At 43.6% G+C, this 11,612-nt stretch overlaps 1 protein-coding gene across 1 annotated transcript in view; it reads right to left on the reverse strand.

Moving 5' to 3' along the window:
- LOC102249148 (chromosome unknown open reading frame, human C16orf72) overlaps window positions 1-9,884 on the reverse strand; it is a gene marked incomplete at its 5' end in the record, with an annotated part of 42,034 nt that extends 32,150 nt beyond the window's left edge. The window contains 2 exons of the mRNA XM_005871764.2: window positions 7,619-7,623; window positions 9,873-9,884. Of these exons, the coding sequence (XP_005871826.2) occupies window positions 7,619-7,623; window positions 9,873-9,884 (17 nt within the window). The remainder of the gene's footprint in view (window positions 1-7,618; window positions 7,624-9,872) is intronic.
- Between the last annotated feature and the right edge of the window lie 1,728 nt (window positions 9,885-11,612).

Below are 11,612 nucleotides of genomic sequence, written 5' to 3' on the forward strand. Positions count from 1 at the left end.
GCACACACACAGATAACTCTAGAGACCGGGCTACTGGATGATTTTTTTTCATTCTAAACTACCCTTTATAAAAAGATCTAAGCAACATTATTACACATCAGCACTTGGTGGGTGCCGACCTGCAAGAGCCGTGGGGATGAGGCTCACAGGAGGGCACTCTGAAAAGCAGTCTGTGCTAAATGCCATGAGGGCATAAAATCAGATTAGTGAGGATAAAAGGGTCCTTCCCAGCGATGGAATCTGGGAGGGCTTCCTGGGAGAGGAAGCATTTTCACTGGGCCTTGAAGCACTGACAAGGCTCCTGGAAGGAAGAGGTCCCTCAGAGCAGGGGACACAGACTCAAAGGCTCAGAAGTGGAAAAGGCTTAAAGAACCCAGATTTATCTGGTTTGAATCAAATTTTCTTTTTTTCTGCTGCTATCTCATTTGGTTTTCTCAGTAACTGTACAGATACTTCCTAGCCGAGTAACCTTGGGCAAATTACTTCCATTTCCCTGAGCATCATGAATGGAGATGATGACAGAAACTCATAGTGTTTGCTCTCAGGATTAAATGAGAATAAGTGAGGAAAGAACTGAGTACGTACCAGTACACCAACTCACTCAATACAGACACCTGGGAAAGTGCTCCTTGATTAGCCTCCAACCTTGGAATTAGAAGGCCTGTCTGAAACAATGTCAATATGACATCTTTCAGCTAAGATCTGGAAACTTTACCTCCATTTAAAGTCACTAGAGAATGATGACTCAAGAAAAGTGGATTAATGTATCCTTTTATTTTTAACACTCTTGCAGACTTTTCATTATGTATATGTAAATACTTTAATATAAAAGCTGTATTACACAGCTTATTATGAAACCTACCTTTTATTTTATAAAACATCTAGGATATCTTTTCAATATAGTAGCCTCATTCCTTCTTATTAATAGTCACATAGCGTTCCAGGGTATGGGTACATCATAATGTATTTAACAGTTCTGTACTAAAGGGCATTTGGGTTGTTTTCTGTGTGTGTGTTTTAATTTGTTTTTATTGATTTTAGAAAGGAAGGGAGATGGGTAGAGAGATAGAAACATCGATAAGAGACTAGATCAGCTGCCTCCTGCATGCCCCCAACTGGGGATTGAGCCTGAAACCTGGGCATGTGCCCTGACTGGGAATCCAACCGGGGATAGAACCTAGGACCAAACCATGGACCTCTTGGTTCATGGGTCGATACTCAACCACTGAGCCATACTGGCTGGGCTGTTTTCTGTGTTTTAGTACTACATTTACTCATCACCCTTGTACATTCATCTTTGCACACTCATTCAATTACTTCCTTTGTATAAATGCCACAAAGTAAGTATCACTTGGTGAAAACACTGTATTTTTCTGTATTCATTGGTGGTGGTATTATTATTACTCCATATTTCATACTTGGACTAGTCCAGCTTCCCAGGTTGACATTTTTTTGTACTGTTTTTTTTTTTTTCACTTTTCTTGCCTTGCAAATTTTTTCAAAATAGACAAGGGTTTTATTTTATAGCTTCTGAGTTTTGCGTCAGGCTTAGAAAGGCTTTCCACACTCCAGGATTATTTGTTGACATAATTGAGTTAAAATGAAAATGGCAGCCCATCTTCCCTCATCTATTTGACTACCAAACAGAATGTCAAGAGAATACATACTACCAATAGCTTCTCTGTTATAAAGCATGCATTCATCAGAGTAGGCAGTAAAATGGTCTCAAAGATTAATTACTGCCAGAAAAGGTCAAAGTTAGACTCACGGGCATGAGTCAAAAAACATGAGAGAAGTAAACAATATGGTAAGCACGAAAAGGCAGTACAAATAACACGACAAAATAAAACGTTTTATTTAACATTCAACAGCATACAAGTCAACAAGCATGTTTAAATAAGAGCAGTGTTTTTGTATATTTGAATACATGCCCTGTCCAAGTTTAGGACCAATGCTAACATATGAAGTGCACCCTTGAATCGATGCCTGCATTTCACTTCTGTTGCAGTGGGATACGAGAAGGGCAGCTCTGCACATTTAGGTTTTAGCAGAGGAAAGAACACAACTTGTCCGTTTTGCTGCCTTCAGGCACAGCGTCAGAAGTCACACAGCACTTCATCTTCGATAGCCCACAACTTTATATGTGCTTATTGGTCACTTGTTTTTCTTCCAGCCATTCAATTCCTCTGCCCATTTTTTATTTATTTATTTTTTAAAAAATATATTTTGTTGATTTTTTACAGAGAGGAAAGGAGAGGGATAGAGAGTTCCAAACATTGATGAGAGAGAAACATCGATCAGCAGCCTCCTGCACACCCCTTACTGGGGATGTGCCCGCAACCACGGTACATGCCCTTGACTGGAATCGAACCTGGGACCCTTCAGTCCGCAGGCCGATGCTCTATCCACTCAGCCAAACCAGTTCGGGCCCTTTGCCCAGTTTTTAATTGGATTGTCTTTGTCTTATTGAGTTGTCAGATTTCTTTTTTTTTTTTAATATATTTTATTGATTTTTTACAGAGAGGAAGGGAGAGGGATAGAGAGCTAGAAACATCGATGAGAGAGAAACATCGATCAGCTGCCTCCTGCACACCCCCCACTGGGGATGTGCCCGCAACCAAGGTGCATGCCCTTGGCCGGAATCGAACCTGGGACCCTTCAGTCCGCAGGCCGACGCTCTATCCACTGAGCCAAACCGGTCAGGGCGAGTTGTCAGATTTCTTTATATATTCTAGATATACCTGTTCCTTATCAGATATATGATTTGCAAATTGTTCTCCCTTTCTGTGAGTTGTCTTTTCACTTTATTAATGGCATCCTTGGAAGCACAAAAGGTGGAAACTTTGATATAGTACAATTTATCTATTTTTTCTTTTGCTGCTGCTGCTCACATGTCTTTTTTTAAAAATACATATATTTTTATTGATTTCAGAGAGGAAGGGAGAGGGAGAGAGAGATAGAAACATCAATGATGAAAGAGAATCATTGATTGACTGCCTCCTGCACATCCCCTAATGGGCATTGAGCCCACAATCTGGGCATATGCTTCTACCAGGAATTAAACCGTGACCTCCTATTTTATAGGTCAACACTCAACCATTGAGCCTTGTGGCTAGGGCATCACATACCTTTTTTTAAGTGACTAGAATCCACATAGCATGAGATTCAACATTTTGCCTAAATTGTAAAAAAATAATTTTGTCACAAAAATGCAAGTACCATCTTAAAAAAAAAAAAACACGCAGGAAAAAACATTGCTTAAACCTAATAGTGTTGCAATCTGAAAAGAGAAAATAGTCATGATTTTTGCTAAGCACCACGCAAGAACTAAGTTACCTAGATCAGTGGTTCCTAACTGAGGACTTGGTAATGTCTGGAGATATTTGGTTGTCATAACTGAGGGGGAGGGAAGTACCACTGGCATCTAATGGGTAGAGCCCAGGGATGCTTCTAAACATCTTACAGTGCACATGACAACTCCATGACAAAGGATTATCTGGCCCGAATGTCAGTAGTGGTGAGGTTGAGAAACCCTGATCCATATCCATCAATTGTCCCCTTTTACGATGAGGAAACCGAGGCTTAGAGAGAGGTTAACTAACTCATGTAAAACCACGTGGCATATAGGTCCAGGATTGGACCTCAGGCAGTCTGTATCCAGAATCTCCACCCCTTGCTGAGGCAAGGACAGCAGGAAGGAGATGACCTTGGGAGAAGGTATCTTGGAGAGGAAAAAAATCCAAACGTTATCACTGAGAAATCTCGTATTCCTAGTCGACAGTCTGATCTTTCAGTGAACCGGGATGGTAGAATGAACAATGAGGCAACCTGAAGCTGAGCAGGATGTTTTCCTCTAGAAAATTCTCCCAAACGCAGGAGAGTGGGCTTCATAACAGCCTAGATAAGGTTCTAGATCAGTGATGGCGAACCTTTTGAGCTCGGCGTGTCAGCATTTTGAAAAACCCTAACTTAACTCTGGTCCCGTGTCACATATAGAAATTTTTTGATATTTGCAACCATAGTAAAACAAAGACTTATATTTTTGATATTTATTTTATATATTTAAATGCCATTTAACAAAGAAAAATCGACAAAAAAATGAGTTCGTGTGTCACCTCTGACACGCGTGTCATAGGTTCACCATCACTGTTCTAGATGATGTGAATTGTTGCTCCTCAGAATTACCTGGGGCTTTTTAGAAATATAGGTCCTTGGGGCCCAATCAAAGCTACAGAATCTAGTCCCCAGGTCCCCAGGAGTGGGGCTCAGGAATCTGTATTTTCAAAAGTCCTCCGGTTTGTCAATTGCATTCTCATGCAATTACCACATCATGGGGTGGCTAAGTCTATTTTCAGATGTTCTGGAATCAAGTGTGATTTTATTTCCTCTGGCCTGGACCATTATTGATTTGAGAGAATGAAAGGGAGAGGGAGAGACAGAGAGAAACATCAATGTGAGAAAGATCGATCAGTTGCCTCCCATATGCACCCCAACCTTAACTGGACCTGAAACCTAGGCATGTTTCAGGCAGGAATCAAACCATCGACCTTTCGGTGCACAGGATGATGCTCAACCACTGAGCAACACCAGCCAGGGCTCTACTTGATTATTTTAATCACAAATGAGAAGCTTCAGGAAACCTAGAGGCAGAAACCAACAAAGAATATCTCTCTCCAGCCCTAGCCGGTTTGGCTCAGTGGAAAGGGCATCAGCCTGTGGACTGAGGATCCCGGGTTTGATTCCAGTTAAGAGCACGTACCTGGGTTGCAGGTTCCGTCTTTGGCCCTGGTCGGGCCATATGCAAGGCAACGAATCCATGTGTCTCTCTCACATTGACGTTTCTCTCACTCTCTGTCTCTCTCCCACTCTCTCTAAAAAATATCAATGGGAAAATATCCTCAGGTGAGGATTAACAACAACCAAAAAAGAATATCTCTCTCCATTTATTCCCTCTCATAATATTTAATGTCCAGTGTATTAGTTATCTACTGCTGCGTAACAAACCAGCAGTGGTATAAAACAACAATAAACAACCAGAATTCAGGAGTAGCTTAGTTGAGTGTTCTGACAGGGGGCTCTCCCATGAGGTTGTAATCAGGTGTTGATGAGGCCTGCCGTCATCTGAAGACTTGACTGAGGCTGGAGGATCCACTTCCAAGACAGCATCCTCACAGGGCTGGCAAGTTGATGCTGGCTGTTGGCGAGAGACCTCAGACCATTTGAGTGTCCTCAAGACATGGTGGCTGGCTTCCTTTGGAGTGGGTGAGCTGAGAGACACCAGGCAGAAGCTACTTTGGGGTGGAGAACCTGGCCTCAGAAGTGATATAGCATCATTCTGCCACCTTCTATTCCTCAGAAGCAAGACACTGAGTCTGGGCCACATTCAAGGGGAGGGGAATTAGGTCCCACCCTTTGAAGGGAGGAATGTCATAGAATTTAGGGACATATTTTAAAACCATCACATCTAGCCCTAACCGGTTTGGCTCAGTGGATAGAGTGTCGGCCTGCAGACTGAAGTGTCCCAGGTTCTATTCCGGTCAAGGACATGTACCTTGGTTGCAGGCATGCCAGAAACCAGTTCCAGCATGTCATAATTTCAAGAGTTTCATCCAAAGGTTGATGAGACTTGGGGACTCAACAGGGTTGAGTCACACATGTAGTCACCTGTTGGGAATGGCTAAAGGCATTTCCCCAAACCTGAATAGGAAACTGATTGTGGCTGCCAGACAGTTAAAGGGCATCTTAATCTACATGTTATTGCCTCCTACTGGCCAAACACCTGAACAGCCGTAGGCTAATTCCCCAAACTGACAATGCCTCTGTACCCTTTGAAACCTTACCCTTTGAAGTGTATTATCTCCACCTTGCCTTAGGACAAATTGTGTTAATAAAAGCAAGGGTCCTAGACAAGGAGGGAGTCTTCAGTTCCTTTAGCTGAAGCTCCTCTGACCCCCAATGCCTTTCAAAATTATAACTTGTCTCCGGACTCTTTATTAGTCTCTGGATTTCTATGTCATCTATGTGCAGCCCCTTTTCCAGATTCCTGAACCCTTCTTGATGCTGGGACATGAACCCCAGCACAGGCACATCCCCAGTAGGGGGCGTGCAGAAGGCAGCCGATCAATGATTCTCTCTCATGGATGTTTCTAACTCTTTCCCTTTCCCTTCCTCTCTGTAAAAAAATCAATAAAATATATTTTAAAAAACAAAACAAAACAACAACAAAAAAACCCACCACATCTAGGTCTTACCCATGCTGCATTCAGATCTCTACTGAAGGTGAAATTCTTTGACTCTACAGTCCTAGACTTCAAAGGTGTCATGGCTCGCCTGGGGAGCCCACCACTCACATTTCACAGCTCTCTTGCACAGCAACAACTAAGTCGATGACTGTTCTGCCAAGTGCAGGATTGAGCAGGGAAAGAAATGTGTTCTGACCTCTTTTTACTTCCTTTCCTGGGGCAGAAATGGCAAGCTCATGATTGAACTCAGCCAAAATTCTCTTACCTCATTTGGTAAACTGAAGGACATTTTTTCTCTAAACTCTGTTCTAAATAAAAACAGTAAATAAGATTAAATATTAAATAAGGAGATTTTAGCAGAAATTGGAAGGCTTATATGTTCTTCTTCCCTTGTTATACTTGGGCAAGTAAATTCTACCTGTCTTAAAAAAAAAAAAAAGAAAAGAAATGAAAAGACTACAAGTTTTATCTATAAGATTAAAAAAACAAAACAAAAAACTTTTGCCCAAAGAGTCAAAAAATTTCAGACCTCATGAGGGAAATTTTCCTAAGGGTTTCTCAAAACTAAGCCTATAGGGCTGGGGGGAAGTAGAAGAGGGTATAAGGGGGATAAATGGTGATGAAAGGAGATTTGTCTTGGGATGGTGAACAAACAGCACAATATACAGATGATGTATTATAGAATTGTACACCTGAAGCCTACATAATTTTATTTACTAACTAGTGGCCTGGGTGCACAAAATTCGTGCATGGGGGGCGGGTGTCCATCAGCCCGGCCTGCACCTTCTCCAATCTGCTCGCCCCCAACTGCGCCCCCCCAGCCTGCTCGCACCCAACTGCCCCTCCCGCTGGCCTGATCTCCCCCAACTGCACCCCCCTGCCAGCCTGATCGCCCCCACTGCCCCCCCTGCCGGCCTGATCACCCCCAACTGCCCACTCTCTGCTGGCCTGCTCGCCCCCAACTGCCCCCCCTTGCCGGTCTGCTCGCCCCTAACCACCTCTGCTTCGACCCCACCACCATGTCTTTGTCCGGAAGGTCTCCCAGTCTAATTAGCATATTACCCTTTTATTAGTATAGATGTAACCCCAATAAATTCAATAAAAAGGAACAAAAAAGAAACAGAAAAAAAACCTGAGCATATAATGGAAGATTATGTGCATAACAAAGTTGGCTCGGTCCCTTCCCCATATCCATTCCACAAGTATTTACTAACAGAGCCTAAATTGTATTCAAGTGGGCAATGTGCCCAGCTTAAGGACTACATTTCCCAGTCCCCTTTGCAACTGAGGGAGGATGATGAAATAAGGGGAAGTCATTGGGTGGGGCTTCCAGGAAAGCTATTTAAAGGGAACTGACTTGGCTTGCGCTGTTGCTCTTGTACTTCCTCCTTCCTGTTGCCTGGAACACAAACAAAATAGCAAGGGCTGTAGCAGCCATTTTTGACCATGAGGTAACCTTGAGGAAGGAAGCCATATGCTAAGGACAGTGGAACAGAAAGGAGGAAGTCTATGATGAGTTTGTGGTCGTCCCAGGGCTACCTCTAGACCAGTGGTTCTCAACTTTCCTAATGCCGCGACCCTTTAATACAGTTCCTCATGTTGTGGTGACCCCCAATTTCATTGTTACAAATTGAACATAATTAAAGCATAGTGATTAATCACAAAAACAATATGTAATTATATGTGTGTTTTCCGATGGTCTTAGGCGACCCCTGTGAAAGGGTTGTTCAATCCCCAAAGGGGTCGCGATCCACAGGTTGAGAACCACTGCTCTAGATTGTTTTGTTGTTGTTAATCCTCACCAGAGGATATTTTTCCCAATGCTTTTCAGAGAGAGTGGAACGAAGGGAGGGGGAGGGGGGAGAGAGAGAGAGAGAGAGAGAGAGAGAAACATCAATGTGAGAGAGACACATCAACTAGCTGTCTCCCACACCTGCCCCAACCGGGGGCAGGGAACAACCCCGAAACCTAGGTACATGCCCTTGACTGGGAATCGAACCTGAGACCCTTTGATACACTGGCCAACACTCTAATCTTGGAGCCTCACTGGCCAGGGTGAGACTTGTTTTTAAGTAGAGTTAAGAAACCTCTAGTTTATATAAGCAACTGTGGTCAGTTCTCTGTACCAGCAGCTGAACACAATTCATTACTCCTTATGTAATGTAACGCTCATGGTAATTTGCACCGTGCTAAATAAATGTAATACTCCGTAGTTTTGGGGGACTTGAGGGTTTTTCTTTGAGGTGTGTGTGTGTGCCTGTGTGTGTGTCTGTGTGTGTGTTTTGTTGCTTTTAACCACTGTTTATGCAACTTTTCCCCATTAGAACAGCATGTTCCTTCACGGCTAGTCCTCAGCCTGGAACTGTAGCTGCAAGTTCTGTGGGTTATCAGATAGTACTCAGGTTAAAAATGTGACCTCTGTTATCTGAGGGGCGAATCACAGGCAAATAAATGCATTTTCAGAAGATTGCCTGTGGCCTTCCCAACTTGATGCAACCTTGCGGGAGGTACTTAGAGCAGTGATGGTGAACCTATGACACATGTGTCAGAGGTGACACGCGAACTCATTTTTTTGGTCGATTTTTCTTTGTTAAATGGCATTTAAATATATAAAATAAATATCAAAAATATAAACCTTTGTTTTACTATGGTTGCAAATATCAAAAAATTTCTATATGTGACACGGCACCAGAGTTAAGTTAGGGTTTTCCAAAATGCTGACATGCCGAGCTCAAAAGGTTCGCCATCACTGACTTAGAGCCTGGGTTAGAGGCCTGCTTCAGCACAGTGGTAATATCACCATGCAAGGCCCTTCGTGGTAGACTGTTTCTCAGGTCTCCTGCTCTGACTGCTAAATGATTCCTTGATTTTCCTGAAAAGTGTTTTAAAAGTGGCACAGCTCTGCGGGCCAGTGTGGCTCAGTTGGTTGGAGCATCGTCCTCTGCGCCCTTTCCCTGCTCAATCCTGCACTTGCCGGAACCAAAGGGTTGCAGGTTCAATTCCCAGCCAGGGCTCATGCCTAGGTTACAGGTACAATTTCTAGTCTGGGTGTGTACGAAAGACAACCGATCGATGTTTCTCTCTCACATCAATGTTTCTATATCAATGTTTCTATCTATCTATCTATCTATCTATCTATCTATCTCTATCTCTCTCTTTCTCTGTCTCTGTCTCAAAAATCACTACGCATGCCCTCTGGTGAGGATTTAATAATAATTTTTTTTAAAGTGGCACTGCTCTGAAAACAAAAAGGCTCAGGTCGCTTTGCCAACACAGGTGTCACAAATAAAGAAACAGCTTCTCTGTAAGGCAAGATGTCTACATCACAGAGCCTCACTCCTGGGCACGCCTGCATCCTGAAACAGCAGTAATGCAGGCCCTCGTATTCAATCCACTTCTCTGCGACTCACAGGAATCACCTGGGGATCATGTTCAAATGCAGTCTGGTCCTGTAGGTCTGGGCTGGGACCTGAGAGTCTGCATTTCTAACCAGCTCCCATCGATGCCAAGGCGGCTGGGCCACAGACTGCATCTTGAGTAGGAAGGCACAGGCCCTCGTCTCTGCCAGGCTCCTTCCTGTCATTCAGGTCTCCATTCAAATGGCACTTCCTCCGAGCAGCCCTCCCTGACCAGCTGGGCCAATCACACCCTCATCGCCTTTTCCCACTTCACCCAGATTTCTCATCATGGTAAATACTTACTACTCTTGGGATGAACAGGCATATCTCCTCATGGCCACTAGAATGCTCCATGAGGGCAGAGGCCATGTCTGCCCGCTGCCCTGTTCATCTCTACATCTCCAATCTCTAGGCCAGTTCCTGGCATGCGGTAGGCACTTGATAAATACCTCAACCTCTCCTTCAACTAGAATGTTCTTCCAGAGATGAGGTGATCGCTCTTAGATATCTCAAGACTTGAAAAAAAATATGTTTATTTTCTGATGAGGAGACTATTGTGACTGCTATGAAAGAAATTTTAAAAATACTTAGGTTGGGTTCTCCCAGAAGCAGAACCTGGAACAAAGATCAGAGAGCAGGTAGTTGATTTGAGAGGTGACCCAAAGACAGGGAAGGAGAGGAGCCAATTCGGGGTGTACTAGTGGGCAAGTTACTGCTGTGGGCAGTAGGGGTTCTATCCCCCTGGGGACCTCCAGGAGTGAGGACGTTGGGGTCCTGTCCATCCCTGGTTGAGATTGGTGGGTGGTGTTAATGTCCCAGCACTCCCAGCCACCCCATGCGCAGGTTGAGCACACTTCTGCAGCTGGAGCAAGGCCTCAGCCAGAGAACCATAGAAACTAACCGAGGGATGACGTTCACGGGCACGGCGAAAGCCAAGGAGATACTGGCAGGTGCCACTGGGGTCTGCCACACTGTCTCTCCATAAAAGAAGCTTGCTCTCTTTCTGCGACCTCCTGCTCCCCATGCCTAGGTCACCAAGATGAACTCCTAGAACAGTGGTTCTCAACCTTCTGGCCCTTTAAATACAGTTCCTCATGTTGTGACCCAACCATAAAATTATTTTCGTTGCTACTTCATAACCGTAATGTTGCTACTGTTATGAATCGTAATGTAAATATCTGATATGCAGGATGGTCTTAGGCGACCCCTGTGAAAGGGTCGTTCAACCACCAAAGGGGTCGCAACCCACAGGTTGAGAACCACTGTCCTAGAAGCTTTGTTTTGGGGACCACTGTCAGCCCATACATTTCTAGCCTATGTGCAAACTAGAACAAAGCGCACCTCCCTCAAATTATTTTCATTATTGAAATACAATTTGCACACCATTAAGTCCACCATTTTAAAGTGTACAGGTCAGTGGTTTTAGTATATTCACTATGTTGTACAACTATCGCCACTATCTAATTCCAGAACATTCTCATGACCCTGATAAGAAACCCCGTGCCCACCAGCAGTCACTCCCCATTCCCTCAGCCCCCACCCCCTGGGAACCACTAATGTACTTTCTGCCTATGGACTTGCTATTCTGGATATTTCATAGAAATGGAATCATCAAACATGTAGCCTTTTGTGTCTGACTTCTTTCATTGGTCACAATGTTTTTGAAGTTTACATACGTTGTAGGATGTATCAGTTCTTCATTCTTGTTTTATGGCTGAATAGTATTTCATTGTATGGATAGACCACCCTTTCCATTCATCCATTCATGGTCATTTGGATTGTTTCCACTTTTGGGGCTAGGATAACTAAGACTGCTATGAGTATTTGTGTACAAGTTTTTGTGCGAACATATGTTTTTATTTTTATTTTTTATATATATTTGTATTGATTTCAGAGAGGAAGGGAGAGGAAGAGAAAGATAGAAACATCAATGATGAGAGAGAATCATTGATCGGCTGCCTCCTGCACGGCC

The sequence above is a fragment of the Myotis brandtii genome, unplaced genomic scaffold, assembly GCF_000412655.1.
Source record: "Myotis brandtii unplaced genomic scaffold, ASM41265v1 scaffold355, whole genome shotgun sequence".
In the NCBI taxonomy this organism is placed as follows: domain Eukaryota; kingdom Metazoa; phylum Chordata; class Mammalia; order Chiroptera; family Vespertilionidae; genus Myotis; species Myotis brandtii.